A 19,558-nucleotide genomic window follows, 5' to 3' on the forward strand; every position below is an offset into this window, starting at 1 on the left:
CTGTCCCATGATGACAGGCACGCTCCGCACGCAGGCTTTTCCCTCCAGTGAGCTGGTTGTGGCCACAATGGCTGTGCAAACAGTGTCATTTTGGTTCTGTTCTGCTTATCCTGGGGGTCACAGAGGTTTGCTTTGACCTGATCATGTTGGTTCTGGTCTGCTTATCCTGGGGGTCACAGAGGTTTGCTTTGACCTGAAAGGTTTTTCCTCTCCAAAAGGCTTCCAAAGCTTACTGTTTACTGTTCAGCGCAGCTGGCCTGTGCGGGCATGGAAGCCGCCTGTGCGTTTCCTCCAGCTTCTCCATACACAGGAGCCATCATTTTGATTAGTGCTAAGGTTCAGGAAGGAATTCTTTTCGGTCCTGATTGTGAGAAGGATGGCAAGGACTCCTTCCCTTCAGGACCATTGTTTCCTCACTGCTAAATTTACTCTCTTAGCAACTTGAAATCCCGTATGCTTTGGGATGCCTCTAAGGCTTAGAGCTTATGCTCATTATTATTTTTAATCTTGGTGATTCTCAAGAAAATTATAATATTTTCTTTTTTTATTTTTTCTTATTTTTATTTTTTTTTATTAATATTAAAAAAAAATGGGTTTGCACTTACTTGAACATTGTGGACCATGTCAGGCATCTGCTACTGGTTTGCCATTTCTACGATGGGAGCTGATACAAAAGGGCAGGAACTTTCTTTAGATCACCCAGCTGGCAGTGGCAGGCCTCTTCCTACTGTATTAACATACCTCTACAGTTATGTGACAAATTGTTTTTTTTTTTTGCAGTTTTTGGCTGGGGCTGGGTTTGAACCCACCACCTCTGGCATATGGGGCCGGCGCCCTACTCCTTTGAGCCATAGGTGCCGCCCCAGTTATGTAGAAATTTTTGTGGCCATTTTTAACAATTGAAAATACTCTAAACTTTGAAGTCAAACATTTTCTTCTTTACCTTATGTCTGGAAAGGAAGGAAGAAAGGAAGAAATAGAAAAAATAAGAGAAAGAAGGAAGGATGGAAGACGGAAGGAGAGAAAGAAGGGGGCGGGAAGGAGGGGGATTAAAAATGGTTATATATCGGCGGCGCCTGTGGCTCAGCGGGTAGAGTGCCGGTCCCATATGCTGGAGGTGGCGGGTTCAAACCCAGCCCCGGCCAAATTAAAAAAAAAAAAATGGTTATATATCAATGAAAAATTTCAGATATATTCTAGTCTAGTTTTGTTTTCCTACTTATACACTAAAAAAAGGAATCAATGTGAAATGATTAAATCAGGCTGGTCAACATATTCATCATCTCAAATATTTTTCATTCTTCTATGGTGAGAGCATTTAAAATTTACTCTCTTAGCAACTTGAAATATGCAATTAACTGTAGTTACCCTGCTGTGCATAGATCTCCAAGACCTTACTTCTCTGCATCCTATAATTTTATTATAAGATCACATTGCACTCCATTAATGTATATAATTATAATTTGTCAATTAACCATAACAAATAAAAGAGATACAATGCTTTTCGGAAGGGAATGGCAATGTTCCCTATGTCCCCAGAAGCCTTGCCCTGCCCAGGCTGCAGGCCACACTGCCCCCTTGCTGCTTCCTACTCCCAGACCCTCCCCTCCTCTCTTCCCATCCTCCTGGCAATTCTGGGACATAATGCCAGAGTTTCAGATACTGAATTGCTGCCTTTTTGCTGTGTGGTCTTGGGCAAGTCAGTGGCCCCCTGGGAACCTCACTTTTATCTGTAAAATAGAGACAATATTGTTCATTTCAGTAGAGTATCATTACATGGTGTCAAATGATCTTTATAGGAATTTTTAAGCACTCAAGCCAGCACCAACAGTGGTAAAACTTGTCACTAGTCACAGAGAAAAGGAGCTGTGTGACATGGGTGAGTCTCTCTTCCCTTCAGGACCATTGTTTCCTCACTGCTAAATGAAAGGGAAGGACCTCTTCCCTCCAAGGGCACATTCTTCTCCAAGGTCTTAGGACCTAGCAGTGTGCTGCTTCAGACTCAGTGAAAGAGTCCCTAAGACCGTTGGCCACCACAGTGTGGGCCTGGCTAGTAAGGTGCACATTTGTTCTGGGCTCATCCGTGAATCCCAACCTCATTAAGGAGGTCCCAGACCATAGTGTGGCAGAGGAGGAAGAGCAGAGTTTATGTACCATGCTGGTGGGGTCCCAGACTGGCTCTGTCCTGGACCTAGTAGAGGGTGCCTCTGTGACCTTGAGGTATGCCTCTGTAGCCTTAGGGGGTGCTCTGTCACCTTTGGGGTTGTCTATAATCTTAAGGGTGCCTCTGTGACCTTGGGGGATGCCTCTGTGAGCTTGGGGAGTACCTCCGTGACCTTGAGAGGGCTTCTCTATAACCTCAGGAGGGACCTCTGTAACCTTAGGAGGTGTCTCTGTGACCTTGGGGAGGACCATGGAACTTTTCCTCCTGGGTCTTAGTGTCCCATCTGATATAAGGAGGTTTAATGTGAGTTAACCTAAGTAACCTAAGTGGAGGCTATTCATGCAGTCGGAGACCTCAGCAGGCAAGTCCTGCTGACTACAGGCGTGGTTGGTGCTCTGGAGGACTTAGGTGGCGCGTGCCAAAACCAGCTTTGAATGTCAGAACAGTCATCCAGACAGCAGTGTGAGAAGAGCCTGAGCGGGAGGAGACTAGGGACAGGGAGGCCTGTTTGGATCTGCAGTAACTGCAGTGCAACTGAAGAGGCCAAAACCGGATGATAAAGAAAGGACATCCCCAGAGGGGCTGAGCAGGTAGATTGGACAAGGGGAGGTGATAGGATTTCTGGTGTGGACAACAGGGTGGGAACACTCCCTGAAAAAAGAAAGAGTGCAATGTGGGAGTACAGAGGGGGTGGGCAGAGTGACTTCACTTTGGGACATGCTGAGCTCACACATATACAACCTCCAAACATGGCTGCGTATGCACATTCCTGCAGGTCAGCAGTAGGCCTCCCTTGGAAACTGAGGCCCTGCTCCTGGCACAGGTAGGCACAGCTTCATCTACCATGTAATGACCTAGAAATGTAATGACCAAAGGGCAGAGGCTGGGGCTGCCCTGGGGTCAGGTGGGCAAGAGGGTGAGGGAAGGAGGGTGCAGGTAGAAGTCAGGAAGGGGATATTTTCTGAGGCATTTGTGGCAGTGATTTGGGTTTCTATATCCTTTAAGGTCCGTCCTGGCTCAGACCTCCACAGTTTTGAAAAGACAGTGACGGAACTGCAGCGGGAGCAAAGCATCTAGATGTGGAGACAGGGAGGGCGGCAGGGTTTACCGGGTGCTTCCCTTGTGCTGGTTTATTCATTCCTGATCACAACTTGGAGAGAGGAAACTGAGGCTCAGGGAGGGGAGGCCACACGGGACAGTCATGCTGAATGGTGCATGTCTCGTTGGTGACATACACTCACAGCCCATCATGAGTTTTGGCTGCTGGGTTGTTTAACCCTTTGTCTGGTTTCTGGCAATGTAAGGGGACCCCTTCTCTAACCAGTCCTGGCTGCTGGGAAGGTTCCCACAGGGCTGTGTGGTCTAGCACAGTGAAGGTCCGGCCAGCAGGTACTCAGGGTCCATCTGCTCTCACCAGTAGGACAGCCACTAGAGAACCCAATTTGTCCTGTCTTCCTCTCTGGTCACCTCTTCCTTCTGCTCCAACTTGTTCCTGCTCTGGAGGAAAAGAGCTAGTTTCCTGAGGCCACCGAATAGTTCTTGAATGAACAAGTTAATGAAAGAACAAACACACAGTTAAATTAATTAACAGGGAGGATCCTCTAACAAGGGTTGGCCTGAGGCTGTCCTTGCTGGATCTGGAATATAGTTTTGGTCCCATGTTCAGAGTAGCCACACAGCAAGGAGCCCAAGTTTCATCCATATCTGTGAGTTGCATTGGTGATGAATTCAGGCCAGTGTCCCATTAGAAAATATAAGCACACAAATCAATAGCTTTCTTTTATACCAACAAGAACCATTTTGAAAATAAAATTTAAAAATCCCATTCCATTCTTAATGGCATCATGTATTAAGCATAACAAAATTTAAATTAAATAATATTTTTCAAATTAATGTTTTACTTTGAAATCATCCTAAGAACCCAGAGAAACCTTCCTAAAGCTTTCCAGATGGTTTTAAATTTTGAAACAAATAGCGAAGAAGATAATATGGAATAAATTTTACCTTTAGCTGATAAAATATTAACATATTATGAAGCGATTGTAGTTAAGCAATAGGAGGGCAGAGCCAGGATCAACAAAGAAACAAATGTATAAGAAGCCACACCCACCAAAACAAATGCATTTACATGTTAATATTTAATATATGATAAGCAAACATTTCATATGCAAGGGAAGAATATATATATATATATATTTTTTTTTTTTTTTTTTGTAGAGACAGAGTCTCACTTTATGGCCCTTGGTAAAGTGCCGTGGCCTCACCCAGCTCACAGCAACCTCCAACTCCTGGGCCCAAGCGATTCTCTTGCCTCAGCCCCCCAAGTAGCTGGGACTACAGGTGCCCGCCACAACGCCTGGCTATTTTTTGGTTGCAGTTTTGGCCGGGGCCAGGTTTGAACCCGCCACCCTCGGTATATGGGACCGGCACCCTACCGACTGAGCCACAGGCGCCGCCCGGAAGAATATATTTTTTAGTAAATGACACTGACATTGCAATCTATAAGCTATTTTTAAAATAAAAAAAAAATAAAATGAAGATGAATCAATCAACCATTGACTCTGCTTTTTGGGGAAGACTCATCCTGTGGGTGAGCTTGAAACTGCTACCACCTCCTTCAGCAGGAGACGAGGTCAGCATTGTGATAGTCCTGGGCTCTGGCCCAAGGGAGCTGGCTCCCACCCTAGATAGCCCTACATTTAATTGGCCGGATTAATGTGGCTAAGCCAATTGGCTAAACAAAAGGGTGTGTTACTGGATGGCTTGCTTCCTTATCTGTGAAACTTGAGTAGTTACAGTGCCTACTTTGTGGATTATCTGGAATATTAAATGCAACTGTGTTGCCAGTTCCTGGCCCATAGTAAACTCTCACAGAATGCTACCAAGATCCCTGGGTTTCATGCTTTTCCATCCACAGAGTTTGTTCCCAGAATTTTCATGAGATGTGTGGGACCCCCCCCCCCCCCCACACACACACGTTGGATTCAGCATGATAGCAATGGTTCATCCAAGGGGCTTGGGTGGCCAAGGGAGAGGTGGGAGCAGGCATGGCAGGGGCTTGGCTGCAGGCCCTGGAGTGGTGCCAGAGAAGCTGGCTTTCACTGGGGATGAAATTCGCTCTTTAATTACAGTGCTCACCCCTACACTTCAGCCTAAACATGGAGTGTGGCCAAGGCTTCCATTTTAAGGCCATAATTGGCAAGTTTGGTCCTGAAAGCCCATCATAACTCTTCTCTAAAATTGCAGTGTACTCACCCTCTAAAAATATGCAGCTCAGTTTGGTCATGTTGCAAAAATGCCATTTGTAGTGACCATGAAAATAGTAACATGTGGAGGGTGCTTCAGAACTCGAAAGCTCAATGTTTCTTGTAATTAAGTTGGGTCCCAAGTTGGGAAAGACGCAGCACTTGGATCAGAGGATGGAGTCCACTGCTTTGGGACGGAATGTGGGGTTTACCTTCCTCTGGCTGACCCTATAGGAAATCTGGTTGCAATATTTTGTAATTTCTCTGTATGAATCTTTTCTCTCTCTTTTTCCTTTTTTTAAATTAAAAAAAAAAGTAGTGACATATAATGGATGGCATGCTGTATCTCACCCCCCACCCCGCCAAATGTGTATGTTAAAGCCCAAACCCCCCAGTAGGACGGTACTAGGAGATGGTGCCTTGGGGAGGTAATTAGGTTATGAGGGTGATGCCTCAGTGATGGGATTAGTGCCCTTCTGAGAAGAGGCATGGCGGGGCTTGTTTCCCTCTGCTCTGGGCCCTGTGAAGGTAAGGCAGGTAGTAGTCGTCTATAAAACAGAAAGAGGGGCCAAGAACCCCACTGCACTGCCTCCCTGATTTCCACTCCCAGCTTCCAGCACTGTGAGAAATCCGTATTTGTTCTTTAAGACTCCACTCTGTGATGTCTCATTGTTGCAGCCAAGACATGGAGGTAGGTAGTTTTATAACTTTATTTACTCTGCTAATTTTAGTGATGACCCCACAAGTGTTCTGGATGTCAAAGATAGATTGAAGGTAAAAATTATAAGCTTCTTCATATAGCCAAGAGCACCGTGCTATTAAAGGCAGAGTTCCTTTGTTCCCTGGGGATGATGTTCTGGAAGGGTGCTCAGCTACGCTGGCAATTATGAAAACAGCCTTGATTTGTAGCCAAGAGGTTCGATCACTTCCCAGCTCCTCCTTCTTGGTAAAGTCACATCACCTCTCCAAGCTTCTGACTCCTAATTTGTGGAGAAGGCACTATAGCCCTTGGTCCACTCCTCCTATGGGTGCTGTAGGAAGCAAAGCTCATAATGGAGTGAACACACTTTGTAAAATGTAAAATGCTGAACCTTAGATCACAATTGTGTCCCACTAACACAAGGCTAATGCTCACAAATGTTTATTAAAAGGGTACACTACAGTGGTCTACTGGGGAAATAAAAAAGGAAAGACAAAAGCAAGAATTAAATAGAGAAAGAGAGAGAGAGATTGATTCTCCATAATTGTCAGTGATGGCCCCACTAAATATCTCTTTAGGGCATTCTAGAGTTAGCACATCTGAATGGCTATGGAAGCCTAAGTTGGGGTAAAACACTTGGCCTCTTTAATGGACAGTATAATGCAGACACTGACCACTGCTCAGGATCAGCTCTGTCCTCAAAGGTACATCCAGCTTGGCTCCAGCCATGGCCTTTGCACCAAATAGCATTCACCGCAACAGACCTGTGCACCTCGCCCAAGCTGGTGTGGAGACAACCATGTCCTGTGCACAAGACTGGGAGAGAGAACAGAGAGCAAGCAGTGGGAGGACGTAGGCTCCTTAGTAGCAAGCCAGTCTTGCTCCAGCACTTAGGGCCAGTGAACACTCAGGCAAGTCATTTTAATCTCTCTGTGTCCCATTTTCTTCATCTTTAGAAGAGGTTTTAAAACCCATCTCTTAGCTGGGGTTTTCTAGGAAATAAACTTGGGGGATGGAGATTTGCATGCGGGAAGTTTCATGCAGACTGCTCTTGGGATCAGCACCTGTAAGGAGGTGAGGGGCAGAGGAAGAAGAACTTTAACGCAAATTGAACAGTGGCCCCACTGATCTACAGTGAGCTGTGGAGCTGAGCTATCCCTTTGGAGTTGTACCGTCCTGAGGCCCAGGGGTTGAGCTTTTGTCTACCCACACAGCCTAGTTTTGGGATACAGGCTGTCCTTGGGAAGGGGAGGCAACTCTCTTAGGACAAGGGAAATTCCTGGAGAAGGGCTCAGCTGGGAGCCACACATTGCCAACATCCCGCAGCTGGGGAAATGAGAGCCTTGGTCTTACAGGGAGGCCTGAACAACACACCATAGCATCTACTATGGAGAACAACAGGCTTAGGGAGGATCAAAGGATACCGTGCCTGTGAGACCTCAGCACAGTACCCCGTGATAAACCCCAGACGTTCTTTATTGTTGTTATCACCCAGAATTGTTCTATTGCTTTGTAACAACTTCACCTGGATATTTTTCTTATCTTCTTAACTTCTCTGCCATTTTACTATGAGCTGTTTAATATAAATAGTCATGCTGTTTGTTTTGTTTCAAATTTTGTGTTCCTAGCTTTGAGCACAGAGCTTGGCTCATAAATAATAAAGAATTGTAGAATGGAAAGACAGATAAAGGCACAGGACCACACAAGAATGTAACCCCAAGGAGTATGTCTCTGAGACTAGCCTTGGGGACCCTGGAGAGTATTCTGCTGTCTTCATTATGCACTGGGTGATAATTGTGTGTGACTGTCCCCTGCTTTCTGTCCTAGTCTCTCTGGACTCGTGGCAGCCCCTGGCCCTTTCTTTAGTAGTTGTCGATCCATCCATCAGGAACTTTGACGTTCTGCACGTCAGCACTGCTGCCACCAGCAACTTTTCTGCTGCCCGAGACCTCTGCTTGTTGGGTAAGAAGGGTTTTCACTTCCCACATAGGGTGGAACAGTGCCTCACACAAGTGCCACTCAAGAATCTGACATCAGAGAAACACATGAGACCCCAAGATAACCTGGGGGTGCCTGGAAAGAAGAAATTAAGCTAGAAGAGAAGATTTGGGTGGGGTCTTCTCATTCCCACCCAGGGGAGCCTGTAGTCAAGGTCTCTAAGAGTAGATAAGCCAGCCAGGAAAGGAGGGCCACAAAACCTGGTCAGAGGAAGATCAGAAGAAGGATTTAGTAAGGTTAGTGTGAGGCAGAAGAGATGCATGGAAGCCCTGAGGGCTGTCTGCAGATAACAGGTGGGCCACTGTGCTGAGAAGGAAGTACATTTGTTCTGGCCGGGCTCATGGGGCAAAGCTAAGACCTATGAGTAAAACTAAAATTTCAAGAGACATTTTTTCAATGCAATTTAAAGAACTTTCAAATATAGGCAAATCTGTTCACAGATGCGTAATTCCTTTAAAGAGTTTCCAGTCATTAGTGATATTTAAACAAAAGCTAGGCAACAACTTGATAGGAATGTTCTACAAAGACTTTTAGTTTCTGAAAGAGGCTCAGAGCTCCAAGATTCTGAACCCTTCTGAAATCTTGTGAATTCCGTGACTCTCTTTTCGTACAAGTTTAGATAATAATACGCACAAAGCTATGCTTGTCTTGCATACTGGGCCACCACGTGCAGATGTACAAATTGTGCACTGCACAACTCTGGGTGGTACCATTCACAGGATTGAGGTTTGAAAGGGGTCTGTAGACTGCACAACTTGCCATATCAAATATAAAATAACTATTTTCAGAGCTGTTCTTAAACATGAAATAGTTTAAATTGTCTAATGCAGAACCTGGTATGCATGGGAAAGGGCCTGGTTCCTTGCAGAACGTGGTGGGTGTGATGCTGGTTGGGGAAGCCTTTGAGGGGGGTGGAGGGAGATAAGCCTAAATAGGAAGGCAGGGGCTGGAGAGTCTTTTCTTTTTTGACTTAATCCTTAAGCCTGTGGAGAGTCATGGAAGTATTTTAATCAGGGGAATAACAAGAGCACATTTATGAGTTAAATAAACACAAAACCTGAGCGTCATGTGAAAATAGATTGATGGGAAGGTTGGGTTGCCCACTGCCATCATTTGATTCCCATCCTCTGACACAGTGCCTAGAATTTGTAGTAGCTACTTACTCAAATAAGTGATTATATAATGCAAGGTTGGATTGATGAAAGGGTTGATGGGTGCAAGATCCGTGGGTATATGATTAGATGGAAGGATGGATGATGATGGATGGATGGATAGACAGACTAGGGATGAATGATCAAATGAAAGGATGGATGATGATGCATGATGGATGGATAGGTGGAAGATAAAGGGATAGATGGACTGATGGGTGCATGATGGATGGATAGATGGAAGATAAAGGGATAGATGGACTGATGGGTGCATGATGGATGGATAGATGGAAGATAAAGGGATAGATGGGCTGATGGGTGCATGATTAGATGGAAGGAAGATAGTGATGTGTGGATGGTTGGATGGATGGCCTGGAGGCTGAATGATCAGATGAAATGATCAGATGCATGGATGGATTGAAGATGAATGGGTAGATGGACTGATGGACACATGATTAGATGGAAGGATGGGTGATGATGCGTGGATAGAAAGACAGATGAACGGCTGGCTACACACATGGATACAGGGATGCAGGAGTAAGGTAACACCTCTAAGCCTAAGGCTCACTCTTCTTCCTCATCTGTACAGAATGTTCCCAGCACCAGGCTTGCCGCATAGCCACTCTGCAAACCCGAGCTGGGGCTGTAAGGTGTGTGTTCTATGCTGACATCCAAAGCTGCACACATAGCCTGCAGGGCCAGAACTGCCACGTTCTGCTCCATGAAGAGGCCACCCATGTCTACCGGAAACCAGGTAAGCCAAGGCCTGTGCCTTTCCAGCTATTCCTAGGAACCTGGGCCTGGCTGAGAGGGACTGTTCAAATATATGGGGTGACTTGGTAGGTGGTGGCTTGTTTTGGTCAAAGCTACATTGAGTTAGGCGGCACTCACATGGGGTGAAGGAAAGGAAAGAAGGGAAAAAGGAAGATAGAAAAACTCTTACTTCTGTGTCACTTTTATTCATTTACTCTTTTGAGTTGTAGAGGCCATCTTGGAGTTTCTTAGTGAAATGATTAATTAGGCCACTTTTTATTACTGCTTTGTAGTTTAGAAAGTTCTTTCATGAACCTTATCTCATTTGGTCCTCATACTAATCCTGTGTGGTGGAAGGATAAGGCTTTATCCACATCCCAGAGATCAGGAGCCTGCAGCCCAGAGAAGTTACAACACGTGCCTGGTTTCATATAGATAGTGATGGTAGAGCAGGAACTTGGAGCCAGATCTCCTACCTCAAGATGCCACCCTCTCCCACAAACCTGCACTGCCTGACTTTCACATTGTGAGCACTTTGGAGAGGGCAGCTGATCCAGGCTGAGTTTAGTTTAAAAATATTTGTTCAGACATTGTGTTAGACGCTGGGGGCACCTGGGATGAGGCCTGCAAGGGGGTGCAGAACATAAATCCAAGTAAAGCTGCTCAGAGCTGGGAGCCTGTAGGATGCGCCTCCCAACTAGACGTGTTTATTGGATGGAATTAATCACTTGTAAAGTGTTGGCTGCACCTGCCATCTTGTCTCCTCAAGCAGGGGTTGCATATTTTCCCTGTAGAGGGCCAGATAATAAATATTTCTCTGTAGCCACATGTTTCTGTTATAACTACTCAACTGCCATTGTAGCATGAAAATAGCAATAAACAATATAACAGCCGATCAACTTGACTGCATTCCAATAAAGCTCTATTTAAAAACTAGGTAGCCACTGGATTTGGCTCCTTCCTGTCCTAGAGCATTGACAGTCATTCAGTCCTGTCTTGATACCCTCCTCTGTGGCCCCTCCTTGACCTCAGCCTTCGGACCATGAGAGTGTCATCTACACCGGGAAATGCTTTGATTCCTCTGGGCTAAGATCTCAGCTTCTCAATCTCAAGTCTTGTCTTCTATCTCTCTGGACATTTATATTATTTAGTCAAGCTAGATAGATTTTAATAGTATAATTCACCAATAGCGTAGCTGATCTGTGTGGTAGTTGTGCTGAGAACTGTCTTAACATTGAGTTTTGAGTTCTGTAAAACAAATTAGGCTGCCTCTCTATGAATTCAGTATGATAAAATTCAGTGTGAAATGCTCACTTCTGAAAGAAGATGCAAGCAGTATTTGTGTACATGTCACCTCCACCCAGACATCATTTGTTTGCAGCTAATGCATGTGGCCACAGATGATTTCTTTATTTTTTTTTTTGAGACAGAGTCTCACTATGTCACCTTTGGTAGAGTGCTGTGGCATCACAGCTCACAGCAACCTCAAACTCTTGGGCTTAAGCAATTCTCTTGTCTCAGCCTCCCAAGTAGCTGGGACTACAGACACCCGCCAAAATGCCCGGCTATTTTTTGTTACATTTGTCATTGTTGTTTAGCTGGCCCAGGCCAAGTACGAACCCGCCACCCTAGGTGGACGTGGCTGACACCATTACCACTGTGCTATGGGTGCTGAACCCACAGATGATTTCTTTAACCCAGGTAGTCACATGGCCTAAATATGTGGGTATTCTGGGAAGAATCTACCATTTCTGCAAAAGAACTCAAAAGAGAGAACTTCACATCTGGCATTTTTTCCATGTTTGATTTCATTTAGCTTGAGAATCGCTGGGCAGCCTTTGAAAGGAGGAATGAATGCTACCGTCCCTGGGAAGCAGGCTCAGGCTTCATTCCCTTGAAATTCTTTAGCCTTTTGTTTGTTCTGGGTTCGCTCCTCCAACCTGGTGCCACCTTCATGAAATGTGTCTGTTTCCTGCATAGCAGAAGAAGGTTCTGCCACTGTGACAGCCATGGTCCTAAGTGCTTACCTGACACCTTTTAATTTATGATTGCGACAGGAAATCTTGTGAGAGGGAACTGTGGGAGAGATATCAGCCATGATTTGTGATTTGAGCTCAGATTGAAAAGCAGCAACAATTTCTTTCCATGCTGAGTGCTCATTTTGAGTTTTAACTCATATTCCAATGTTTTTGCAACAGTGAAGCTTTCATTTACTCGTTCTTTCTCTCTCAGCCTCCCTCCCACCTTTCTCCCTCTATTTTTCCTTTCTTCCTTCTACTCATTCATTCATGTGTTGGACTCTTGCCACCTGCCAGGCAGGAGGTGTGAAAGATTGTAGGTATTGCTGTGGATTCCTAACATCACTGTGTTGTGGCAGCTTCTATTGTTCCTATTTCACAGGTGAGACTGTTGAGGATCAGAAAGATTACAAAGTTTTCCCAATAAGTAGCTTTGTTTTTCTTTTTCCCCCCAAACAGAGTCTCACTATGTCACCCTCAGTAGAGTACTGTGGCGTCACAGCTCACAGCAACCTCAAACTTTTGGGCTTAAGCGATTCTCTTGCCTCAACCTCCCAAGTAGCTGGGACTACAGGTGCCCTCCACAATGTCCAGCTATTTTTTTGTTGCAGTTGTCATTGTTGCTTAGCTGGCCCAGGCTGGGTTCGAACCCACCAGCCTTTGGTGCTTGTGGCCGGCGCTGTAACAACTGTGCTATAGGCACTAAGCCCCCATAAGTAGCTTTTCTGTAACATAAAACACAGGTCTGCTCAACCTTCCGGGCCCTCTGTTGGTTTCACTGCACCGGAGGGTCCCTGAGGATAACCCTCAGTGAACTGGATGGCATGAACAGATATCATACCTGGGTTTCTCAACCTCAGGACACAATGACGCCTGAGGCTGGAGAATTCTTTGTTGTGTGTGGGGAGGTGAGGAGTGTCTTGGTGAGGTGGGGGTGACCTGTTCATTGCAGGATATTTAGCAACATCCTGGCCTCTCCTACTAGTTACCAATAGCATCTTTTTCACCCTTGTGACAATTTAAAGTATCTCCAGACACAGTCAAATGATTAAGGGCCAAAATCACTTCAATATGAGAACCATCACAGTATTCCAAACCCTTGAGAAATAGATGGACTTAAATAAATCCAAGTAAAGCCTGTCTGTTTCCTTTCTCCATACTCCCATTTAGTCATTACTGTTGTGAGTGTGTATATACCTACATGTGTATGTATATATATGTATATACAGAGAGAGAGAGAGAGAGAGAGCGCCAAAAAATGCATATACATTTTAAGGAAGAAAAACACTATTAAATTTGTCATGCTCAAGTCATATTTGACTTCTGCAATTACAAGAGTTGCTTAACATGCCTTGTATTGGTCTTTTGTTATCAGTACTTTTAGACATCATAAGAGACTCCCCACAGGAGAAGAATCCCTTCAAGAGTATTTATTCCTTCTTTTGTGCAAGGCTTTAAGTCTTTGGGGGAATCAGACAGTCCTGTCTCAAGTTCCTGAAAATGGTACTTGGCAACAAGCCAGGACCCCCCAAAAGTTTATTAAATCAATCAACTAATCATTGATTTAACGATTCAATTCAATAAATGAATGAAAATGCCCTGAAGGAAACAAGATCAGGCTATGGGGAAGGGATAAAAGTTGCTGGTGATTAGCATTACAAGGAGGGTTGGGAAGGGCCCTTGGGGACCCAGCAGGGAGAGCAAATGGCCCAGTCTTGGCCTTATGGGCAAGAGAGATTTAGACTTGAACTAGCAGAAGGGAGGGCCTCACAGGCAGGGGCACCTGAGACGCAGAGAGGGGAAAGCTTAGAGGTGGAGTTCAGAGGGTGTGGCTTTCAATCCTGCCTCACTGTGGGGTCCTGGCAGGCCCTAACTCTGCCCCTAAACCCATTTCTTTTATCAGTGAACTGTAAATATGGGTATATAATCTGTTAGCTAAAATTCTGAAGTTCTAAAAGTCAGTTTCGTGTTCTAAGTTTGCAGCAAACTCATTTGGTGGTAAAATGTGACTTGTAGCACCTAAAGAAATAATATTCTTTACTCACCCCTTCTAATATAAATAATCCATACATTTCAGCACAGATACAATTGCTGATTGGTGAAGAATCTCAGCCCCAGCTGGCCCTGGGCAGGTTGAATATTGCCTGCCATGTGCCCTCTGCTCTTTCCAAAGGCCCAGGGTGTTAGAAGGAGCTCTGGGCCTGGGTGGGCAGCCCCTTCAAGTCCAATTGGGAAGATGTGCAGGATATTAAAAACACATTTGCAGGAGAAATCCCTGCTGCACTGTGCACACACATTTGGTACCTAATAAAGATCAGTTGTCTTTGCTATTATTTCTTTTTGTTCACATTGAAAACTTGACTAGACTTAAGCTATGGGGTCTACCTGAATGAATTGCTGACATTTTTTTGTTTGTTTTTGTTTTTTTGTAGAGACAGAGTCTCACTTTATGGCCCTCAGTAGAGTGCCGTGGCCTCACACAGCTCACAGCAACCTCCAATTCCTGGGCTTAAGCGATTCTCTTGCCTCAGCCTCCCGAGCAGCTGGGACTACAGGCGCCCACCACAACTCCCGGCTATTTTTTGGTTGCAGTTTGGCCAGGGCCGGGTTTGAACCCGCCACCCTCAGTATATGGGGCCAGCGCCTTACCGACTGAGCCACAGGCACCGCCCCATGAATTGCTGACATTTTACAGTTGCAAAAAGCAGTGATTTCTCCCTCTTTTATTTAAAACCTGTTCAGAATGCCAGTGGAGGAGGTACTCACTGCTTCCCCCCCTGCACCCACAGGCATCCCTCTGCTCAGCTATGAGGCCTCTGCACCTTCTGTGCCTATTGCCACCCACGGCCAGCTGCTGGGCAGGTCTCAGGCTGTCCAGGTGGGCACATCATGGAAGCAAGTGGACCAGTTCCTTGGAGTTCCATATGCTGCCCCGCCCCTGGCAGAGAGCCGTTTCCGGGCTCCAGAGCCCTGGAACTGGACTGGCTCCTGGAATGCCAGCAGGCCAAGGTATGTTGAGGGAAGTATGTTTGGTGAGTACCTGGAGAGGCCCCTTCCCGTTCTCATCCACCACAGTGAGTCTGGTAGCAGGGCAGTGCACTCTGGCTTGAGCAATGTATGAGGGTGAGAGGCTTAAGAGTTGGGGGGGGGCATTAAGTGCTGTGCCAGATGGCCCCAAATATCAGTGGCTTAACAGGGCTCTGTTCACGTGAAGTCCATGTGGTGGCATGTGGCCTGTGTGCTCTGCTCCAGGCAGGGATTCCTGGGCCCAGGCCCATGGAGGCTCTGTGTTCCTCCAAGGTCTACCTGGATGTTGATCTGGGAAAGAGGGGCTGTGGAGTAGTCAGCAGGGGGCTCCCCTGGGCCAGACCTGGAGGTGGGGTGGCCAGAGCACTTGCCTCTGTATTGCAGGGGCCGAGCTCAGCCTCCTGGCCTCCTGTGCTGTAAGGAAGCCGGGAAAAGTCAATGAGCTAATGATGGTAATTTTGAAGATTTGTTTTTCTGCTAGGGACAACGTTACAAGTTAGTATTTTACAGCACCCGTTTCCTACCTTCTTCCCCATCAGAATCTTCAGTTCGCTCCCCTCCTTTTCCTGCTCGCACCCTTAAATAGTGAACGTACTGAAGGACGCTTCCGTGCGCTTCTCTAATTGAAGCACACTTGGGGTGCCTGCGAGAAGACCCCCCCATTGTGGTTGCCCTTCTCCTCCCTGCCGGCACCTCGCGCCTCTGTCCTCAGGCAGCTCACCCTCCGCCTGCATCGCCACCTGTGGCGGGGTGCAGGGCGGGCCCATCTGTCAAGTGGGTGCTTCCTAATGTGATAAGGTGTTCTAGCCCACGGCCGCACAGGCTAATGAGCCAGGAGGTTTGCAGGGCACTCCAGGCAAAGGACAGTGAGGACACAACTGAGACAGTGGAGTCGGAAGGCAGGAAGGCGTGCTGTCTGCCTGTGAGCTAGAACACCTTACCACGTTAGGAAGCACCCGCTTGACAGATGAGGCGATCCGGTTGCCTAGGCCATGAGTGGAGAGTGACTGCAGAGTGTGGGTCATTGCAGCCCAGAGCTGATGAGGCATGGGCGACACTCAGGTAGCCTGTTAGGTGGATGTGTATCCTGCCACCATTAGGCCTGGTCTCAGCTGTGGGCTCAGTTCCTGTACCAGGACATGCTCAAACCAGCATCCGGGGATTCTGCACTGTGGTGGGAAACAGGTCAGATGTTCCATCTGGAGAGAGGTCTGCATAGTGGAGCAAGGGAGGGAAGTGGTACCAAGAGGCTTCCATTGTCCCCTGCTCTATCCTGAGCCACCAGGTCAGCACCTTTCTCTCTGGGCTGGTGGATCATCCCTCTACAGTCTGGTGGCCAGAGAGTAAGGGCACCCTATTGATCCTCCCGTGGACTGGCCTTTGGAGTGGGGTGGTCCTCTAACCATAGGCAATGGGTGGGGAGAGGGATGGGGCATGTCCTCATGGCTATTTCTCTTGGAGGTCACACAGTTTGTATCTGCAGGGCCAGCTGCTGGCAGCCAGGCATCCTGAGGCCCACGTCTCTGGAAGTCAGTGAAGACTGCTTATATCTCAATGTGTTTGTCCCTCAGAACATGGTGAGTTCCAAAGCACTTCTTGTGTTTGCCGAAATCCACTGTTCCCCAGAGCCAGCACTGCCCACTCACCTCCCCCATGGCCCACGGAGCCCACGGAGCCTGTGCCCCGCCAGTGCTATGTGCAGGGGGCTCTGAGTTTTGGGGAGGCCTGGGTGTCTGAGAGTGAGCAGAGCGGCCGCCTGCTTCCTCCGCATGTCCTCACCCACAGCACCACATGGGGTGGACAGTGTGCATCAGACCCCCAGTTCCCTCAGAGGTCTCAGGGTCTGTGGCATACATGGCCCTGTCCTGGCTGGGGCATAGGTATGTACTAGAGCCCTCATAAGGCTTGTGTGTTAGTGACAGGGGAAGAAATAAATAGATAAGTAAATAAATATTAACTAATTATGGCAATAATTAGTACTGTGGAAAAAATAAGCAGGGCAAGGAGGAGCATTGACAGGAAGTGTTTGGGGGAGATCAGGAGGTGACACTTGTGCAGGGGTGTGAGGGAAGAGGAGTGTTGAGCCCCACAGCCAACTTACTGCACAGCCCAGAGAAGATGAGACCCCAACCACCTGAGCCAGCCTTTCCCTGGGGCGTTTACAAAGGTCTTGCATCTGAAGAATTTACAGTTCCGCCAAGTGGGGAAGGAAGGGAAGGGCCAGGAGAGTGTCTGAGAGGTCAGGGCAAGGTTAGAATTTGGATTGGCCTCTTTCTCCCTATGGGATTTTTAACAAGTTATTTCATGCTCTGAACCTCTGAGAATGGGTTGTTTTTTCAAACCTGAAGAATGGGGTGTTTGTGGTCCCCATTACAGCATCTACTTCAGGGGTGGAAGATCTGCAGTGTTGTAGGTGAGAGTGCTTAGCCCAGGCTGACCGAGGCAGGTCCTTGGGGTCACGTGTGCTGCTGGTGAGGGGGCCCTGGTGTGGAGGCATCTGTGTGAGGAGGCTTCTGTGGGAGGAAGGGGGGCTATTGAACATGAAGTGGACCTGTCACAGGAGGCAGGACCCTGGACGGACCTGAGTCATCCGGTGCCTGCATGTACTGTGGCTGGGGGGCATCAGATCCCAAATGGAGAATAATATTCTACTGTAAAATTGTCAGCCTGGATTCAAACCCCAGCTCCTCTACCTCTGGGCTGTGTGATCTCTAATTCTCTCCTTGCTCATCAGTAAAATGGGATTAATAATAATAATATGCTAACTTCACAGAGCTGTTTCAGGACCAAATGTAGATCCTTGGAATGGTGCCTGGTCCTTAGCAAGTCCTTAATGGACTAAGGCTCTGCATTACCAAGATGCAGTGAAGGTGTTCACCTGAGGAGAGTCACAGAGGACCCAGGGCAAGGAGGACCCTCTCCTTCTTATAAGGACACCAGTCCTGCTGGATTAGGGCCCTCCCCATGACCCTCATGACGTCATTAGGCCCTAACTCCAAGTGCAATCACACTCTGAGGACCTGGGGGTTAGGACTTCAGTCTAAGAATGGAGGGTATAAAACTCAGCTCATGTCACAGGGTAAATGCATCCACAGGACAGAGTCAACAGGAGGAGCCCACGGAAGATCCAGAATCTGGCACCTCACGTGGGAAAGGTGGTCTGACCAAGCTCCTGTGGGTACAAATGGGCATCACTGCCTTGAGCCTGAATTTCTCCTGTCCCCACAGGCCCCCAACGCGTCCGTGCTGCTGTTCTTCCACAACATGGTGCAGGAGGACGGCAGCGCAGCATGGCCGACTGTTGATGGCTCCGTCTTGGCTGCTGTTGGCGACCTCATCGTGGTCACTGCCGGCTACCGAGTGGGTGTTTTCGGCTTCCTGAGTTCTGGTGAGTTGCTGGCATTGGTGGGGACTGCTGACCCCTGAACCGAGGCTCAGCCCCTTCTCCCTGGAGCTCCATCCCTTGCTGCCCTACCTCTCCTCTAGCCCTGTGAGGCACACAGTAGAAATTCCAGCACATTCTGCATCCCTCCCCTGATGCTGACACCTATACATAAGAACAATGGTTGCCACTTATTGAGAACTTCCCATGTGTCTGAAGCTGTTCCGAGTATATCATGGGCATTATCTTGTGGAGGGTGTGTGCACGTGTGTGTGTGTGTGTATGTGTGTGTATGTGTGTGTGGGTGTGTGTGTTGAAGAGGAAATCAAGCCCCAGGAGGATAGAAAATGTCTCATGTTATGTAGTTAGGAAATAGCAGAGCCAGGATGTACCAGGGCTTGACTTGCCCTGAACAGGTGCAGGGTGTGTGGGTCAGGGGTTGCTCTCTGGCCCTGGGGAGGCATCTGCCTCAGAATGAGGGCTGGGTAGGTGGTAATTTCCACCTCCTCTAACTTGGGCCTCCCTTGTGAACACTGTCCTGTCCTATGCCCAGGCAGGTCCATGTTTACTACTCAGCCGGGCAGAACTGAGGTCTGAACCCACCCAAACATCCTCCAGCCACGTCCTCTCTTTCTTCTCCAGACATCAGCAGGGGTGGTGGGGGTGTTACGCCGTGATGGGAGATGATGGACACACTGGCCTTGGACTCTGAAAAGCCAAGGGCCAACTCTGCCGCTTGTTGGCTGTGGGACCTTGGGCAAAACTCTTCCTTTCTCCAACTATCAGTCTTCTCTGGAAAATGGGAACATTTTACCCTGTGTGTTCAGGTGAGGGAATACCTGGGAAAGGTTTTAGAGAATGTAGTGAATTATACATGCCCTCAAGGATGGGCAGGGAGCTTCATCTCTGTTTGGAAAGGGTCTTGTTGAAGACCTGGCCTGTTGTATCATGCTCAGGGTGGGGGCAGGTGGGAAGGAGCCATGGTGGATTAGGGTGTGTGAGAGTGGTGGGCATCCTGCAGAAACAGAAACACAGAGAGCTAGCTGACCACATGGCATGAGGCCTTGGGTACCACAGCCAAGATTCTGGGCCTGGACCAGAAACAAGAAGATATTAGGCTTAG

General features: G+C 47.5%; 1 protein-coding gene across 1 annotated transcript in view; it reads left to right on the top strand.

Annotated features, from left to right (window-relative positions):
* The window catches only part of TG (thyroglobulin), a 231,284-nt gene that overhangs the window by 110,664 nt on the left and 101,062 nt on the right, over positions 1-19,558 (top strand). Inside the window, exons 36-40 of the mRNA XM_053558250.1 lie at positions 7,937-8,071; positions 9,845-10,009; positions 14,816-15,035; positions 16,537-16,630; positions 18,282-18,441. Coding sequence (XP_053414225.1) covers positions 7,937-8,071; positions 9,845-10,009; positions 14,816-15,035; positions 16,537-16,630; positions 18,282-18,441 — 774 coding nt within the window. The remainder of the gene's footprint in view (positions 1-7,936; positions 8,072-9,844; positions 10,010-14,815; positions 15,036-16,536; positions 16,631-18,281; positions 18,442-19,558) is intronic.

This window comes from Nycticebus coucang, chromosome 13, assembly GCF_027406575.1.
Source record: "Nycticebus coucang isolate mNycCou1 chromosome 13, mNycCou1.pri, whole genome shotgun sequence".
In the NCBI taxonomy this organism is placed as follows: Eukaryota; Metazoa; Chordata; class Mammalia; order Primates; family Lorisidae; genus Nycticebus; species Nycticebus coucang.